Source organism: Schistosoma haematobium, chromosome 6 (genome assembly GCF_000699445.3).
Source record: "Schistosoma haematobium chromosome 6, whole genome shotgun sequence".
Classification (NCBI taxonomy): Eukaryota; Metazoa; Platyhelminthes; class Trematoda; order Strigeidida; family Schistosomatidae; genus Schistosoma; species Schistosoma haematobium.
In genome coordinates, this window is record NC_067201.1 from 12,485,974 (window position 1) to 12,506,576 (window position 20,603).

General features: G+C 36.1%; 1 protein-coding gene across 4 annotated transcripts in view; it reads right to left on the reverse strand.

Annotated features, from left to right (window-relative positions):
- The window catches only part of MS3_00008540 (uncharacterized protein), a gene marked incomplete at both ends in the record, with an annotated part of 28,287 nt that overhangs the window by 2,628 nt on the left and 5,056 nt on the right, over positions 1-20,603 (reverse strand). Inside the window, 7 exons of one of the 4 annotated variants that reach the window (XM_012941532.2) lie at positions 4,536-4,808; positions 6,426-6,869; positions 9,429-9,506; positions 12,050-12,571; positions 14,400-14,977; positions 17,861-18,125; positions 18,703-18,815. In XM_012941532.2, the coding sequence (XP_012796986.2) occupies positions 4,536-4,808; positions 6,426-6,869; positions 9,429-9,506; positions 12,050-12,571; positions 14,400-14,977; positions 17,861-18,125; positions 18,703-18,815 (2,273 nt within the window). Of the gene's footprint in view, positions 1-4,535; positions 4,809-6,425; positions 6,870-9,428; positions 9,606-9,636; positions 12,605-14,399; positions 15,798-17,086; positions 19,789-20,603 lie in introns of those variants that run through there. The other 3 variants (XM_051216869.1, XM_051216871.1, XM_051216870.1) reach the window with 3 other exon arrangements.

Genomic DNA, 20,603 nt, shown 5'->3' on the forward strand with positions numbered 1-20,603 from the left:
ATGCACCATTGGATGCCAGTTATGGTATAAGAATGAAAAACTAGAGGTCGTATAGGACGTTTTGGGTTTAGAACCTGTAGAGTCGTGGATGTGCAACACTAAGAAGTCCCAAACTAGGACAAAACAGCTAAATATCCTATGCGTTTCCTAGTTTCCAATGGTGCGCTAATTTAACGTCACGAAGTGATGTTAACCAGACTTTTCTAAATAATTATTGTATGGATAATTTACTAACTCAGAATCCGGTAGTAAGTTGATTGGTGGATAAACAAAACTTCATAAAAATGTATGACATGATGTACGACGAGGCTAAATAAAAGTACTTGTTTTGTTAATTGAAATGAAGTACACAGAACATAACTCCGCCTGTAGCTCTTCTAGAGTTACTGCCGGTCCCAAGCCCGGGTAAAGGAGGAGGGTTGGGCATGGGGTTAGCGTCCCCATCCCGTAGAAAACTAACTCGCTAAAAAAACGCTTACCAGAAAAAATAATTCAAACCATTTTAACTCTGCCCTAAGAGTTAGAAGGTCTTCATTTAGAAGAATTATGACACTTCATGGTGAAAGCCGAATTCCTTCGGAAGCCACGAGGCCGATGCCCCTTCTAACAACCAGAGCAAAAATTTTTATAGGTACATGGAACGTTAGAACAATGTGGGAAACCGGGAAGACCAGCCAAATAGCAACGGAAATGAGGAGATACAACTTGGCAGTACTGGGAATCAGCGAAACCCACTGGACCCAAGCTGGACAGAAAAGGCTAGCTACGGGAGAGATGCTGCTATACTCCGGTCACGAAGAGGAAAATGCTCCACACACACAGGGAGTTGCTCTTATGCTGTCCAAAGTAGCACGAAATGCACTTGTAGGATGGGAATCCCACGGATCCAGAATCATCAAAGCATCATTCAAAACAAAGAAGGAGGGGATCACAATGAATATTATCCAATGTTATGCACCCACCAATGATAGCAACGACGACATTAAAGATCAATTCTACGAGCGGCTGCAGTCAATCATAGAGAAATGCTCAAGAAAGGACCTCACCATTCTGATGGGAGATCTAAATGCCAAGGTCGGAATAGACAACACTGGATATGAAGATATTATGGGACGACATGGACTGGGAGAGAGGAACGAAAATGGAGAAAGATTTGCAAATTTGTGTGCATTCAACAAATTAGTCATAGGAGGCACAATATTTCCACACAAACGTATACACAAGGCTACATGGATCTCACCGGACCACACTACAGAGAACCAGATAGACCATATTTGCATTAAAAAAAAATTCCGAAGGACAATGGAAGATGTGAGAACCAGGAGAGGAGCTGACGTAGCTTCAGATCACCACCTAGTTGTAGCCAATTTAAAACTGAAGCTAAAAAAGAACTGGACAAGTGGACAAACAGCAATACAAAGGTTCAATACAGCCTTCCTTCGAGATACTGACAAACTCAATGAATTCAAGATAGCTCTCAACAACAGATTCCAAGCCTTTCAAGATCTACTGAAGGAAGAAGAAACTACCATGGAGGACAACTGGAAAGGCATCAAGGAAGCATTAACTTCAACGTGTCAAGAGGTTCTCGGTCTAAAGAAATACCATCATAAGGAATGGATCTCTACAGAAACACTGGACAAGATCAAAGAAAGGAAGAACAAGAAGGCAGTAGTAAACAACAGCCGAACACGAGCAGAGAAAGTCCAAGCACAAGCTGAATACATAGAAGCAAACAAACAAGTGAAGAGGAGCATTAGAGCCGACAAGAAGAAATACGTTGAAGAACTAGCAACGACGGCAGAAAAAGCTGCAAGAGAAGGAAATATGAAAAAGCTTCACGATACAACGAAGAAACTAGCAGGAAAATACACTAAACCAGAGAGACCGGTCAAGGACAAATAAGGCAGGCCAATCACTGAGATTCAACAACAACGGAACAGATGGGTAGAATACTTCGTGGAACTCCTGAATAGACCGGCTCCAACGAATCCACCGGACATCGAAGCAGCGCACACAGGTCTTCCTATAGATGTCAATCCACTAACGACGGAAGAAATCAGGATGGCCGGTCATCAGACAAATCAAGAGCGGGAAAGTAGCAGGACCCGACAACATACCAGCTGAAGCACTGAAGTCAGACATCGGCACAACCACAAGCATGCTTTATCTTCTATTCAAAAGGATTTGGGAGGAGGAACAAGTGCCGATGGACTGGAAAGAAGGACACCTCGTCAAGATTCCAAAGAAAGGAGATCTAAGCAAATCTAAAAACTACAGAGGCATTACACTACTGTCAATACCAGGGAAAGTCTTCAACAGATTGTTGCTGAACCGGATGAAGGATGCAGTAGACGCCCAACTTCGAGATCAACAAGCTGGATTCCGTAAGGATCGGTCGTGAACAAACCAAATTGCGACACTACGGATCATCGTCGAACAATCAGTTGAGTGGAACTCGTCACTATACATCAACTTCATTGATTATGAAAAGGCATTCGACAGTGTAGATAGGAGGACATTATGGAAACTTCTTCGACACTACGGAGTTCCTGAGAAGATTGTCAATATTATCCGGAACTCATACGACGGACTACAGTGCAAAGTAGTGCATGGAGGACAGCTGACAGATGCATTCCAAGTAAGGACCGGAGTCAGACAAGGCTGTTTACTCTCTCCCTTCCTCTTTCTTCTGGTGGTCGACTGGATTATGAAGACCTCGACATCTGAAGGAAAACACGGAATACAATGGACAGCTCAGAATCAATTAGACGATTTGGACTTCGCAGATGACCTAGCCCTCCTATCGCATACACATGAACAAATGCAGATAAAGACAGCCAGTGTAGCAGCAGTCTCTGCGTCAGTAGGCCTCAGCATACACAAGGAGAAAACCAAGGTCCTCAAATTCAAAACGAAGAACAGCAATCCAATCACCCTTGATGGCGAAACTCTGGAAGATGTAGAATCCTTCACATATCTGGGAAGCATCGTCGATAGACATGGAGGTTCAGATGCAGACGTAAAGGCGAGGATTGGCAAAGCAAGGGCCGCATTCCTACAATTGAAGAACATATGGAACTCAAAACAACTTTCAACCAATATCAAAGTGAGAATCTTCAATACGAACGTCAATGCAGTTCTACTGTACGGAACTGAAACTTGGAGAACTACAACAACCATCATCAAGAAAGTACAAGTATTTATAAATAGCTGTCTACGCAAGATACTAAACATCCATTGGCCGGATATCATCAGCAACAGCCTTTTGTGGGAGAGAACAAACCAACTTCCAGCTGAAGAAGAAATTAGGAAAAGACGATGGAAATGGATAGGACATACATTACGCAAATCGTCAAACTGCATCACGAGGTAAGCCCTAACTTGGAATCCTGAATGGAAGCGGAAAAGAGGAAGGCCAAAGAACACATTACGTCGGATAATAGAAGCAGATATGAAAAGGATGAATTACAACTGGAAGGAGCTGGAAAGGATTGCCCAGGACAGGGTTGGATGGAGAATGCTGGTGAGTGGCCTATGCTCATTCACGAGGAGTAACAGGTGTAAGTAAGTAAGTAAGTACACAGAACATGAAAGATTCGTTGTTATTGTATTCTAGATAGAATAATAACATATTGATCACTGGTTATTCAAATGAATTTTCATGAAGACATTTTTAATGACTAATTTTCTTTAAATGGTGAAAGTACAGTAATATCTTCAAAATTTAAATGTTGCTTAGAACCTAGTTCACAAAACTTGTAAATATAATAAATACTCGGGACAAAACTTAACGATCCTTAGTTTTTCATTGAGATCATGAATCGATCGATGTTATACCACCATTGAAAACCCGGAAGCAATGGATGGCCGTTTCGCCCTATTGTAGGACTCCTCAGCAGTCCAGTTGTGTGTAGTTGATTGTACTGACTAGATAGTTCTAACTATAACGAAATGACTATAGTTATAATGTCGAACTCAAGATATATACGCTGACCTTGAGAAGCTTTCAGTCAATCAGAAAGAGGTAAATGTGAATGAATTAAAGTAAGAAATCAATGAATAACTTGTTTTAACATAATTAATGAACTTTTCTACGTTGGCTACGGTATTTTAGACGTAAGAGTTTACGTTCAGTTTACATGTATCATAAAGCCTGCTTCTACCAAACACTGAAGCGACATATTATATCATCTCTTACTTCATTAAATTTATTCATAATCATTTCATCTTCGAATTCATGAGTGCTTTTACTAACAATCTACAGTCATGTATATGAATGATGATGTTTTATTCATTAAAATTAACTGTTACATAGAGGATGAATGATATATATACCATGACCTTGAGGTCCCTCTCTTAATCTTGATTAGTTCGTTATTACATGCAAACCTGAACTTATTCATCTCTAGTTACCAATCTTTCTTCAAGCTCATGTCAATGTCTGTAACAATCTGATTTAGTGCAGATTATTAATTTATATGTTGAAAAACATATTGTGAATATACAAAGACAAATTATAATTATTCGCTAACCTTCTTCAACTTTTCCACAGCTAATTGAACTTCCGATTTCTTGATCAACTTTCGAAATCAATGCAGTAGTTGATGTTTTCTCTTCTTCAGGCAATAATAAAAATGATGAATTGGATAAAGTAACACATGAATTTTTCGTCGATTCGTCAACTGGAATATCTTCTTTCAACTTAACAACTGTATTATTATTATCATCACCACTGGTAAGATGTAAGTCAGACAGATGTTGTTGTGCTATAACAACACAGTTGTTGTTAACATGAATTTTCATATCTAGAACAATGAATGAATGAATAATTGGGAACTTTTACACATTAAATGAGGAAGGGGAGGAAAACATTGTGTCCCATGGTTGCTATTAATAAAACTTAAAACTTATTTTTAATAACTGTTAGGTGGAAAAATGGCAAAGTACACGTTATTCATATTTAAGAGGTGACGAAGAATGAGGGTAATAGAAAAGGAAAAATAAGTGAATAATTTTGTTTATGGATGATTCTGAACAACAGATATGTTTAGTGATACGTTAATACAATTTTTATTTTCGCCACTGTCAATGTTTTCGCAAAGCAAGGACAACAAATATTTTGGGATGCAGTGAAGACGATATTATCTAGAATTTTGGAACACACGCCGAACAGTCCGATCATAAATGGCTCCAAACTACTTAGTAGTGTCATAGGAAAGCTTAAATTGGATACGGTTCATCCAAAGATTTTCTTCACCAATGAGTTAAATGAATTGATACATGTTACACACCAAATCACATTTGTAAGACTATTTATTTATTTATTTATGTAAGCCAGTGGAGTGGATGCGGAAAATTTAGGAGTGAGCACAGGAAACCGTGTTGCACGTATATTTTAAGTAGTTACAACTAGGTTCGCAAACTTCTTAAGCTTCGCTACCTACCTGGTGTTCACTTTAAAGAGCACTGAATTCATATCAATGACCATATACAGATATCTATGTAGTACAATTTACCAGTCATTTTTGCTAAATGGTGGTAGCTGGAGATAATGCATAAGTTTTATCTAAACTAAATGAATGAATAACTTAGTAAAAGGACTCTGTAGAGATTGTTGAATTTTATAGTCTACAACCTACATCACGAACTGGTCTGAGTTGGGTAACCATCGAAAACCAGAAAGGGTTGAACAGCTATTTCGTCCTAGTCTAGGGCCCCTGAGTATTGGGCATTCATGACATGATCAAGGTTCGAACACAGAACTTTCAGACTACTGAGTTGTTATATAATGCTTTCTATTTTTATAATTTCAATTCATTCGTGATGTCGCAGAATCGTTGATGGGTAACTGTCTCACACCCAAAGATGGTTGAACCCGATTGGGTTCACGACTTCTGATTAGAACTCCAAGAATCCCTTTTCGAAATTAGTCATTAGTGAGTATATGACGATGAATGTTTGAATCACTAAAACATATCCCCACTGTCCAACTGTTTACAAATCTTTTTTACTGAAGAGGTGCATCATATATTTATAATACCTTCTAATACTTGATAACGAGTTTAGAATCAATAAAATCCCAATATTATAAGATGAGAATATTGTTTACAATAATCAAAGTGATAAAATAACAACAATGGATGGTGGCTACCAATGGAAATCAGGACGTACACTTAGTTCTACTTGAGACTTCTCAGATGGATTTAGCTACACACCAAAGTTAACTTGCATCCTGTATTCTACTACTAACCACATTTCATCTACTCTACAATAACTTGTATAATACTGACTAATTCAAGGCAATCTATACAGGATGTGAACATATTTCAATCAAAATTATTCAGGTTTCAGTCAAAAAAGACATAGATATAACAGAATAATTCCAAACCATTACAAGTTAAATTAATAACAGTGATAATTACCTGAAACTTTATCAATATTCTCTGTTTTTATTTCCAATTTTTGTGAATTTATTATTGAATTTGTTACAGTCAAAGTGTTGTAAATATCAACTTTAAAAATTGAATTGGATTCAGGAAGAGAAGAAACTTTCTGTTGTATACAACTCTCTAATGATGACGACGATAGAGTGGGTACTGAAGGATTAGTTTTAAAATCAATCACACTTGAACTCTGCGAATTGGGTTGATTATTTACGGTTACAGTGGTGATAGTCATTTGATCAGTATTTGATAAATTCACTACTGTTGGAGTTGTTGTTGTTGTGGTAGTGGTGGTGGTGATGGTGGTTATAGATGATGAAATATACGTGACGACAGGAAGTAGACTGTTTGATGTAGCAGTGGTAGAAGTAGTAGTAGTGGTAGATATAATGAATGGAGAGTTTCGATTACTGAAGTAACTTACTAGATATGTAAGTAATACAAATAATATAACGCTTATAATTATCATCTAAATATTAAAACATAAAATTCAGTGAAAAGATATCTTTTTAATGAAGTTATCATCGTGCTATATATATATATATATATATATATATATATATATATATATATAAATTGAAGCTCTTTTTAATCGAACTAGAGTGCTATGCCCAAACAAAGAAAATAAGTGACGAACATGCAGCTATCGAAAAGAACCTTATAAAAAGTGGATAATCAAAAAAATACCTTATGAAAAATGGAAAAGAGCATCTTAAAAATCATATATAACCGATTGTTTGCAAAAAGCCTGTCTTCATTCGTTTTCCGTTCAAGAGAGATGAGATCTCAGGAAGAATTGATGGGAGAATCAGGGCGATGCCTAAGAGGAGCGTTGCCGAGGCTCAACTGGCTTCACTGTACATGGGACAACTGGACGAATAGAATCACGAAAGCTCAGTGCAGCTTTCCTTAGAGATGTAACCAAGCTCATTGAGTTCATGATAGTTCTCAACAACAGTTTTCAAACTTTACTAGAACGGGAAACAACTAAGGATAACAGCCGGAAATGGGTTAAAGAAGTAGTAACTTTAACAAGCAATGTGTTAGGCCGCAAGAACCACCAGCATATACAATTGGTTTATGCAGACAAAATGGGCGAGAAAGGAAAAACAAGAAGACACAAGTCAACAACAGCCAAACAAGAGCAGAGGAAGCTAAGTCACAAGTCGAATACACAGAAGCAAATGAGTGAAAAAAGTATTAAAGAGCCGAAAGATCAAAATATGTAGAAGACCTGGCAAGGAAAACACAAAAGGCTGAAAGAGTGAGAAGTATGAAGGAACTATATGATACGACAAAGAAGCTAGCTGAAAAACGTAGTAGACTACAACAACCGTTTAAGAAAAAAGAAAGCAAACCAATCACTGAAGTTCAAGAAAAGCGGAACAAGTGGGTAGGACACTTAGAAAAGCCTATTGAATAGACCAACCCCACTGAACCCACCGGGCATCAAGCAATATACATAGACGTCCCTATAGATGTTACCTTACCAACAATAACGGAAACCAGCAAGGCCATCAAACGAACCAAGAGTGCCAAAGCAACAGGACCAAACAGCATACTTGCGAAAGCGCTGAAGTCAGATATAGAAGTAACCGAAAAGACGCTCTACACCCTCTTTCGAAAGATTTGAGAAGAACAAGTAATAACAGACTAGAAAGGATTTTTCATCAAAATATCTAGGAAGAGATCTTACGTAGTTTGAGAACGACAGAGAGATCATACTACTGTCAGTGCCAGGCAAAGTTTTCAACAATGTTGTTAAACCGAATGAAGGATTTAATAGACACCCAGCTTCGAGGTAAACAAGCTGGATTTTGTAATGATAAATCGTGTATCAATCAAATTGTGATACTGTAGATCACTGCTGAACAGTCAGTCGAATGGAACTTGTCGCTATACATCAACTTCCTTGACTATGAGAAAGCATTCGATAGCGTGGATAGGAGCACTTTATAAAACCTTCAATACTAAGGAGTACTTGAGAAGATTTTTACTACCATGCAGAACTCTTACAAGAGACTGAATGGTAAAGTCATGCATGAAAAGCTTAAAAATGAATTTCAAGTGAACACCGGTGTCAAACAAGGCTCCTTACTCTCTCCATTTCTTTTTATTCTGGTTGTTGACTGAATAATGAAGACCATATCTCAGGAAAGGTATGGAATAAAGTGGACACCTTGGCTACAGCTGGACTTTGTAAATGAATTGACCGCCCTATCATATATGCAGCAACAAATGCAAAAGAGGATAACTAGTGTTACAGTGACTTTCTCAGAAGTAGGCCTCAACATTTACAAGGGGAAAAGCAGGATCCTGAAATACAACACAGTGAGCACTAACTAAATCACACTTAGATGGTGAAGGTCTTTACATACCTCGACAGCATCATTGGTTGATACGAATTTGCTGCAGATATGAAGGCACAAATTGGCAAAGCAAAAGGAATATTTCTACAATAGAATAACTATCTGGAACTCCAAACAACTGTCACTCAGGACCAAGATCAGAGTTTTCAACACAAACATTAAAACCTATGAATATTCCTCCATATTAGAATGAAAATTTTGACAAAAATTGGACGCCGAGTATAGAGAAGTCATTATATGTAAAAATTATATTTGAAATAATCTCAGCGACTGAAATTTAAATTATTTCGAAGTTTCGTCCGTAAACTTGTTTGGGCTTCCTCAGGGTAATAATCAAAATCAAAATCATCAATGAAGCATATAGCGGTCAACAGATAAATCAAATCAGATCCTTACTGTACTAATCCAACTGTATTTAAATGTTGACTTTGGTAAGTAGGATAACATGAGTCAGTTATATGTGAATCATGTGGAAAAGTTCGCATTGTGAATATATATATATATATATATATATATATATATATATATATATATATATATATATATATATATATAACACTCATTTCAAAGTCAAAGGATAAAATAATAGTGAAATATCAACAATTCAATTTACCAGGATATCGATTGTTGAAATTCCCAGGTGAGGAGTTTTTTCTTCCTGAAGTCTGATTTCTTTTCCACCCCAATGAACCTATGGTGCATCATTTTTATGTTTAAAAGAAGATAAACGTAGATGGTCACCAAAATCTATAAATATAACACGCAACACGATAATTCAATATTATTGATACTGTAGTGTCGATTATGTTAAGCCCATATACCTTATTCTAGCTTTCGGACAGTCCATTCTATTCATTCTGCTTGAGCCACATTCTGACCTTGTTATTTATTCGCTTATCAATCTTGACTGTTTTTATATGAGCGCGTAGGTGTGTGTACATTTCTTATCTCATTACTCAACACATGTCTGTAACTTACCTTTGTGTAACTATAACTATTGATTAACGCTTGGTTAAATGAGAGTTGGCTTACCAGCCATCTTCACTGTGCGTCGTTTCTCTTCTTTCTACTCCATTCGCCTTATATACAAAATATATGTATTCACAAATCCATTCTCGTTATTCGACTTATATAATTCCGTTATTGACTAACGCGATTTAAGTCGATGATTATATACGAGGATAGGCAACATATATATTCCAATAACAATCAATAATTACAATATTCTTGGAGTCAGATCCATGGGCCACTAAAATACAATCTAATTTGAGAAAATTCCTTTAAGGCACAAGAGAAAGAGATAGTAACTCATTTACCAAATGGGAGTGTGTGTGCTCAGATTTGAGTCATTTTGTTTGTGTGACTGAAGGAGAGAGAGATTATTTGTTGAGTTCTGCGATCCGACTCAGGATATTTACACCAAACTCATTAAGGAAAATGAGAAGACTGAAATGAGTAAGAGGGTATAAATGCCAGCCCTAGTGAGTGATGAAATCTGAGGACGAATTAGGAAGCTCGATTGGTTTTTCGCCAACTTGCGTTACTTGCGGTGTAGGCGAAATATCTATCTACCAACTAAAGGACGAGTATTCTGGGTGGCAATTCGCTCCGTACTTTTTACTGTGAAACATGGCCTTTAAAAATAGAGGATACTCGTAGGCTACTGGTACTCAAACAAACGTATCTTCGAGTTACTGCTCGTATATTTTTGGACCATCATATTAGTGATCCAGGTTGGTATACCATATTAACTGAAGCGGTCAACACAGTCAACCACTTTATTTCCTATCACTATTATGGGTGCCAACGTAGGACAATCCTGAAGTAAGTTAAACTATAGGTTTAGTATAGAGTTGAGTTTAGTATATATTAAACTATATAATTTGTTAACATTTCTAAATCAGATAAGATCTAAAATGAATGCATCGTGTGGAGAAAATTTATGGTGATAGGAACATCACTCAGATGTGTAATTTTGTCAAAAAAATAAATGATTCCATGGAATTAAAAAAAGGAAACTGAAGTCAACTAATTCACAAAGTACTTGAGTATGTTCCACTCTCTAAGCGTGATGAGAGCTAATAATAATATCTAGTTGGCCGAACTAAAGTAGGTGTAGCGTGACGCGAATCTGGGACTTAGTGGCTGAACATCTCTTCCATAGAATGAAAGATGCACGACGCTATATAAATACCATAACATAACTTATATTATTATTATGGGTTTAAGTTAATCCGTTGTTGATATTTAGGACTGAATACTGATTAGATCTGTTTCATGTATCATTTGTGTATCGTACGGATTACCCTGATACAGCCGTTTTGTTAAAGTTTTATGAAAAAGATAGATCGTGTCTAGCAAATGAATCCAGGGAGACGGTATGTTTTATTTAATTTGGAACTCGTTAGTTGAATATACCAGCATCCAATTCCATGAACAACTTGTGACAGAATTTATATTATCAAGGTGACCAGCACAGGATTCACATATGTCAAAAAAGACTGATCAAACACACACCAACAATGATATGAATATCATACACATTGAACAAGTTAGTGGTTATTTGAACTCAGTAACTCAGTGGATAACGCATTAGCGTACGAATTGAGAGGTCCCATTATGAATATCAACACAGGGATGTTAATAAATTTAACTGAAAAATCGCAAACAGGATAGAAAGGTGTGTCCTGGACTCCATTGTTAGCCATAATGTATGGCTATTTCATAAGACTACTTTCACGGTTAAAGAAATGAAGTAGAACCGATAGCTAGTAGGAAGCACTAAACCTGTTTCATGACTACTCATGTTATTTGATATGAGATATTTGTAACTAATTAGCGAAGTCTTAGATATAAATTCCGTAATCGTTATCATTCATCAGTGTAACCTTGTGAAAACTAATGATCTATTATAGAAACTTGATCAAATATATGGAAACAATGGTGGTGAGTTACAAGTTAAATTAATGTTTTTGTTGAAAAATACTGCTTGTAATGTAGCAAAATGACAAAAATATTGAGCCTTACGAAAGCGTAAGGAGAACCAAAGCTTTTGATAGTGACATTTGGGAATCTTAATAAATCAAGTATTCTATAATTGTCTCAATTCATTACCATATTCTTGAATCATCTTCATTTCTCCACACGCTAATATAAATGAAGTATATAGAGATTGAATAAAACAAACACATTGATTACCTTATTAGTTATTATTTGGATTTGTCAATAACTTACCTGTATTCATAACCTTCCCCATTTGATTTGTAACATATCCACAACTTTGTTTACGTCTAGGATAACTACTACAATTGCTTATCGCAACACCACAAGTGTTACTACTGGCATTATTGCTACCAGGCCCTTGTGTTGTATCACTAATAGTAGTAGTAGTAGTAATAGTAGCCAGTGTAACAGGTAAATCATTCACTCTACTACCGCTACTACGACCAATAATATTTGATTCAATTATCGAGGGTGAATTATTACCACTATTATTATTACTACCATTATTATTAGATTGGGAATTAGCGATTTGCCCTGATGAAGAATTATCAGATAAACTAGTTCTTGATGAAGTCATGTCATTTGATGATGATGGGCTGTCATGATTATTAGTAGAATCACCAGATGTGGTAAACTGATTGTTAATAGCCACTGTTGTCAGTGTACCATTATTTATTGTTGTTGCTCCAGTACAGCATGATTTTGTAACAATATTATTCGAATGTAACAGATGTGCATGAAACTGTTCCCATTCTAAAAAAAGAATCAGAGGAAATAATAACAATACTTGAAAAGTATCAAATTAGTACCATGTAATGCAGAAAAAACGACCCAGCTAATTAAGCTTTGAATTACGTCTCACAGTATATAACTGTTAAAACTGAATTTTTAGTAATAGGTGATTGAGAAGATCGACGAATTTCGTAGTTTCATACGACGGACTCACTGGTTTTCGACAGTCACCTGCTCAACTAAGGTCAACCTATGGAATAGAACTACAAAATTCGGCAGTCTTTATAATCATCTATGTTGGAAATTCATTATGTGCTTATTAATAACTGACTCTGAGATATAATTCTCGGAGTTCTACTAAGATGTAACCAGTGGAATCTAGTTATGTCGGGAGTGAGACAGTTAAAAATGGCATTGGATGGTGCTAAACAGTATTGCAGACTGACTGAAGTTGGACAATCAAATCACTTGATCCCGGTCTAGTAGTCTGAAGGTTAGGTGTTCGCTGGTGTCATGAATATGCACTTCCGATTATTTCTACACTGGAACGAAACAGATATTCAGAATTTTCCCGTTTTTAATGGTTGCCTAACAAACTAGAAGTTAAATTGGAATATGATTAATTATTGAAGAATTGTGTTTTTATTACTTGGTCAGGAAACTATGAGCCAAACACTATAATGTAAGATCTATTGACATTATCTGACAAGTCAAACTTCGATAGAGAAGTTGGGGTTTGCACTTGTAACTTGGTAACTGAAAATTACGTGTCTAGGCTATGCTAGGGACTTAATCTAACCAATCTATGATTACTATTAATCTCCTAGTTTGTACAAAGAGTAAGATCTTTGAGTAGTGCTGTTGAAATCTGGAAATCGGCTATAAACTATTTCAGTCTTATGCAAGAGATGATACCTTTAACACAAAACTTTACACTTCCTAAGATACTTAGTTATACAAACTAATGAACCAAGGGTTTCGTCGTGGACTTACTGCTAAGCTGTTAGTAGCACCATTTCTGACAAAATGAAGAAAATTACTTTCCGGAAAAAATGGCCTCGGAATTAGGATCACCAAAATTTATACGTGGCACATTTGAAGAATTATTTATATAACCAGTTCCTGAGTATTAGCAATGTTTAAATTATAGGATATACCAGAAACCTTTTTAAATATAGTCATCTAATTAGTGTATAAATAGGATGTAACTCAGAAACTCCATTTATCTTTTTGTAAATGAGTTTGAGTTAACGTTTTGCATGGTAATTGATGGCTTGAAGGTTAAAATATTCGATACTTAGCTAGTGAATTGTAGGTTCAAGCTATGTTCAATCTACTTCGGTTTGTAGAGCTGAATGGTATCACTAGTTGTCACTCTAAAAACTGTAGCCTAAATTTAAGATGAACCTGTACTTAACATATATATCCGATTATTTTGTATGACGAATGGCGATACCATCTAGCTATCCAAACTGAAGTGGTTTGTTTTAAAACTATGTCTCGGTGGATATTCAGATGGCTTTTATTGACATATCTTACTTTGACTATCGATATATTACATCAGTTTACTTTATACGCAAAAGAACTTATACAACCGAATAATTAAAGCAATCTCTGTGGTTCATAATAATTTCTAGACAAAGGCGAGTACAAGAAATTATTGAAATGTTACCTGAAAGTAACTTAGAATACATTTTTCACCTATTGTTTTCACCGTTATGCCACAATTTATTCTCGTTAACATAATTACAAATTTTTAAAAATTTAAGTGAAATATACAGCTTTTGGTTTTATTTTATATAAATGAAAATGATTGTTATCATGTACAGACTTAATGAAAATCACTTACGACTGATCATGAACTCTTGTAAGTGTCTACTTATCGCTGGTTTCCATTTAATGGGGAATGAATTATGTCTTATGTTCTGTTGAAAAGTTGAAGCAGTTTGATGAGATGTAGAATAATGTGAAGAATAATGATGACTTGAACTAGTCCCACTGCCTATCCCACTGGCGGAAGATGAATTACTACTTTCAACGACACTACGAGAGGTGTAATTTTCTTTATGACCAGGATGATTATAATGATGATGATGGTGATGATGATTACCATGATGTTGAAAATGTGATGAATGAACACCAGATAAATAATGATTAGAACGATGAGAAGGATGAGATGCTAACTCTTTGCAGGAACATTTGTAATTAATGTTATTTCGAGAATTACGACTAGAACTAGACATCGTAGTAGTCGATTGACTAACAACAATCACTGAAGTAGATGGATTTGTCAGATTAACTGACGGGACTGTAACAACAACAACATTATTTAAACTGTTAGCTGTATTGCGTTGGCCGTCACTATCACAGTTCGGTTTATTAAACGTTGTGGATGATTCCGGCAAACCACCAGTAGATCTGATCATCCTGTATAAAAGTTAGCACCGAAAATATCAAACAAATAAGTATAAGATTTTTAAACAATATTTTAAAAAGGTTTAGTCAAATCGAAGTCTCATTCATGATAGTACCCATGGTACTTATATGACACAACAATTACAGTTTTCTGATATCCACTACCAACGGTCATGTATTAAAACTACGATTTAAGACACATAGCACCAAGGACTAGTTAGTGAATTAGATAGTTCACTATTATAGATTGCGTAAATTTAGGAACGCCAGTAGTATTTTTTCTCAATGACACTGAAATTTCTATCAGTTAAACATTCTTACTGATACAGCTACGAGTTAGTGAAGTAGTAGGTAACTCAAACCATTTTATCGCTAAAGCAGATGTTGGCGCATATCGGTTCTGGATCGATATTTCCCAGTCATAAAATCCATACTAATGTTAGGCTACGCACAGTGTCGGACAGATTGCTATTCCCGACAAGACTATACTTCGCCAAAAAAGCAGACGAAAATAAACATCGGTTAATTAAAATAACATTTTGTTTCATTGAGTAAAAATAAAGATAATTCAGCGAATAAAATCTTTACGATAAAATAATTTACTTAAGCTGTACAGTCGTATTTACAATTGTATAGTCAATATGTCTATAGAAGAATAGAAAATATTGCATTATAAATTGATTCGAGACTAAATATCAAATGAGGTTGCGTAATAATCACACAAACATAGATACAAGGGAGCACCAAACACATACACATCACGCAATGAAAGTGAGGTTGTGAAGAAATAAAGAAATGGAAGTGAATATAATAAAAAAAGAACAGGAATAAGTATATGGTTGAGAAATGACAATAACAATAATAATGGAAAAAGTAGTTCAGTTAGGAAAAATACAATCAGAAAGAATCCTTTCAGTTAAAGAAGTTGATCTGACTCTTATGAAGGAAGTAAATTTCATTTTTTTATTTATTTGAACACATAAATATTGGTACAAGAGGGCACCAAATATATATTACAGCATGATTTCATTCGCTTCTATTCTCAGCCATGTCTGATAACATTTCAAGTCACTGAGTTGCACCATCTCAAGAATCCCAATCAGGGAGTCGTGAAGAACCAAAAGAATCCAATCCTGTACGCCTTAATTTCATACCACGACAAAATGTCATACACTAACCACTTCACCGTCTCTGATAAGTTCCAGCATCCACAAATAATGCACGACGTGCAATTCGATGGAACGACATTCGCAGTACATGTTCAAGTTACTAAAATCGGTGTTTCAAGATGGAGATACTAATTGAGTTATCGTCTCTGTGCCAGAACATACAGTGCTGAATCTCTGTATTACTATCATGGTGTTGCCATCGGATGTTAGCAATCCCTCAGAGACAACGATTATCAAACATGGAGAGCCGTTTAACACCCTCAACTCGGAGAGGCCAGGTTTCACAAGCATAGAGCAAACCTGCTCTCACAAACGCTTTGTAGATCTAACCTTCTGCACTCAGACTGACATCACGAAGGCACCAAAGGTGGTCCAGATTTGCATAAGCCGCTCTGGCTCTCACCATACGTCAATTGATCTCATTATCCACGCCACAACCAGCGCCTGTGCAGCTACCTAGATACACGAACTTCCCAACTACTTCTATCTGCTCACTACCCGGGGTGAGCGCAGGATCAGGGGTCCTGTCAGTCTTGTAAAGGTACTTTGCACTTCGAAGGTGCAAAGCATATGCCATACCTATGAACATTGATCAAGTGCGGAATGTGTGGATCGAGTATTATCGCACAGTAAGACAATATCATCTGCAAGCTCAAAGTCTTTCTCTAAGCAACAGAACCACGCCACCACTATTTACATCCATCAGAACTGTTTCCAGGACGTCGTCGATAGCAAATTTGAAGAGTATAATTAAACGAGAATAAAGGAATGAAGATAATTTACGGGTCAGATTTATGGAAGATAATAGCTCGCTCGACAGATAATAAAAACGAAAAACCTGTAGGTCATAACAATAACTGAACAATAATCATAAAAATCGTTCAAATTGTAACAATGACTGATTACGGTTTGAAATTAAAAACAAACATAAAAAACCAGGACCAAAACATACTACAGAAGGGAATTAGGGCCAAGAAAAGATGAGAGGTTGAACGCTTTGTACGCAGAGTTAAGGTTTAAATTAGTAGATCACCAACGCCTCAGTAGCACATAAGTTTTTGATTCGACTTCTCTTTGATTTAGTTCCTTTGATTGTGTAGATTATTTTAAAGTAAGACTCCTTCGAAGCGACGTGTCCAGAGTTAATTAGATATTTTGTATTGAAATGGTAACTGTTTTGCATTCTTTTGAAAGCCACGCCAGGCAATGTTGAGGTACATTTATGAAGTGATCGCTTTGTGCGGCCAATGTGACCTGTCTCAAAGTAGCAAGTAAATTTATAGATGAACGTTGACGAGACCCAAAGAGGAAGTTTATCCTTAACTTATCCGTGGATGGTAGGCCAGCTTGAGAAGACAATGCGGAGCTTGGCTGAGTAGATTTTATTCAGTGATTTTGAAATCCGTTCATTCAAGATTTCGGCAGCCGTATCTCCTTTGAATTCAATATTCATAGAAAGTTTTCTTTTGAATTGTTGATGCTTTTTCATGATGTCTATGTGTCAAGTTCTTATCGGCGAATTTAGGTGGATAACCATTTTTGATGAGTCTGTTGAAGATGTAGTTCATCATCTATAACGTGATTAGAACATATTTACCTGAACCTTGAGAATAAGGAGTGAATTAAGTTTTTCTTTCTACTCAGTGGGACCCAGCTATGAAAACTCGCATACTGACTATCCCAGGTCGGTTTTCTATATACAGATCTCTGTAAACAACCATCTGACCTTTTCAATCGGACATCAAGATGAAGTTTCTCGTTCGAATCCGCTTCCACCGTGAATTGGATTGAGTGATGACAATTATTGAATCGATTCAAAATTTCATTGAGATTTATATCTCCTTCACAAATAATGAAAGTATCATCCATAAATCTCTTATATAAATGAAATCTCTCAATTATTGGTCGAAGTACCGTATTTCCCAGATTATCCATGAAGCAATCATCCAAGAGGGGACCTAATGGTGAACCCATTGCAATTCTATGTTTGCCTATAAAAATCATTGATAAATCTGGATTTTACATTGAGAGCAAATCGGATAAGCAGCTCTTTTAAATAATGTTCTGTGATATAAATGTCAAGGTTGTTATTTTCAATGTAGTCACACAAAAACGTTTCTGTGAGTGAAACATGTTTCTACCATAAACACTGATAATTCTAATTGAGTCGACAGTCAAATGAATCAATACAGTTGTCTACTGATGTGACTTCTGACGGATTGTAAAATATCACCTAACCATTTAGCAGTCAAATCATACGGAGAGTTATCCACATCAAGTATAGGACCTAGGGGGATTCTTTTCGGGAACTTTTGAGAGTTCGTATAGTCTCGGTATGACGGAACCCGATGGTCTAAGATGTTCAGAGAGGTAACAATTGATAATAAACTCATCATTTTGTGAGGAACCGTCTACTTGTAGGTAGTGTTTACATATTGATTACAACAGTCTACAAGTTGTTTTGAGATGCTTATAATCTTCATTTTATAATGGAACAAGGTCATTTGCCGGACGAATGAGTCTTCCAAGTTAGATGTTAGAGGAGTTCATTGATGTTAGATGACGTACTACAAAGTTTAGAACCAAGAGATAATGGTTGTAGCTGAACAGTAGATAATTGTACACTAGAGTAATTCGAAACTTCCTTGGCATTTCTGGAAAAGCTTGAGTCTCCGTCGGTCCTAAAATTTTCATTAATTTCAAAACTACATTTTTTGTACGATTTCTGGTAACAGTATCAATGTGATTTTTGAATTTGAAACGTTTATCTTCTGACAAACCATGTAACGTGTGTTTGTAATGAAATATATTTACTATACAAATATAAATACGAATGCACAGCTCTAGTAAATGATTACTTCGAAAAGATTTTCTCAACTAAATCTTCTCTGTTTCTAAATATATCAATGAAATTTGTAGCTGAGCTTCAAACTAACATTTACAGTGATCAGTTTCCATCAATTAAGTGCACCTTTGATCCTAGTAATGTGGTACTATTATACTTGTGCTTGAGTTAGCTTAAATTGTTTCGAGATCTTAACTATGCGGTCAGAATAAAAATAGGATAATTGTTAAACTTAACTTGATGATGGTGGACATATGTATCCATATTGCTAAAACATCATCTTTCCTTGTCAATTCCCACTTACAGTATATTAATACATTTCGCCCTTCACAGTTGAGACATTTTAGGCACATTAACAAATTATTATTAACCCAAATAACTAAGAATCCGTAAAACTTTTAAAATAACACATTCTAAACGATAACAGAACATTTATTCTACCTCGAGGTAGAATTTCATCAATATTTAGGGACAAATATATTCCATGTATGAACAAATAAAAGCCATTACCAGGAAGCTTGGTTTGAAGATGATAAACGGTGAATCTTCTGAATAGTTGGTATTATTTACTTTGCAAATATATGGTTATATCCATAATTAACAACGCACATAAGGAAATCATTTTCATTTCAACCAAGACTCAACATAAGACAGGGTATATTAAGTGTATGCTTTTTGAGGGCTCAAGCGAGTTCTGGTTAACTGTCCACCAGTTCCCAGGCACACACCACAGTTAAAAATGACTTACAGACTACTAAGGTCGAAATACCCGGGTATAAAGAGCTCAGTCTTGAAACATTCCAACAAACTTAACATTCAATAATCCAGTCTTCAGTTTTCAGAGGTCAGAACAGAAGTTTTGGTCCCCGTGTTAATACTCACGATGTTTGATTTTTCAAAGGATTAAGGTTGCCTGAATAAGTCAACAGGTACAGATAATACATGAATTTACAAATACGTGAATACAGACAGTTCGATCTAGTTTTTATTTTATTTCTGAGAATGCCCGCTCAGATCATTAGTCCGAGAAAAAAATGAAAAGAATTTTCATAATAGTGTCACTATCGTCGCTCTGTAAACGGAAATCCAACAATAAATCACCTTATAAACAGCGGCGTGACAGTGGAGGTAAGTTAAGACGTATCAGTCTATCTTCGTGGGTCACTCAGAAAGATGCTTCGCCATTGAACCCTTTCCATCCTGGTGATCAGCGTGGGTTGTCTTCTACGAGACCCTGCTTTACACAGATCCCTACTATAATAAAAGTTTGCCCTCACTATTCGCCTCTTATCAATAAAAAATCAACCACATATGGTCTGCACCTGCAATCGATTTCAGATATTTTCATTTTAAAACTTAAGACCTGAGTGAAGTAACATACTGAGGACTATACTGAAATCCGTAAAAAATGCATCTGTCGAATTATTTCTAGTAGCGTTAGTAGCGTTCCGAACTTCTGACTAAGATAAATAAAGTCCAAGAATAAATAACTGTGCAAGTTGTTGACATTGATCTTGAGCACTTTAGTTTGTATAACACTAACATAAGTGATGGACGTCGAGTTATTGGGGTCCCAAACGAGTAGGGCGGAAATGGCGTGACCAACAGCCAACTTTGAAGTCGC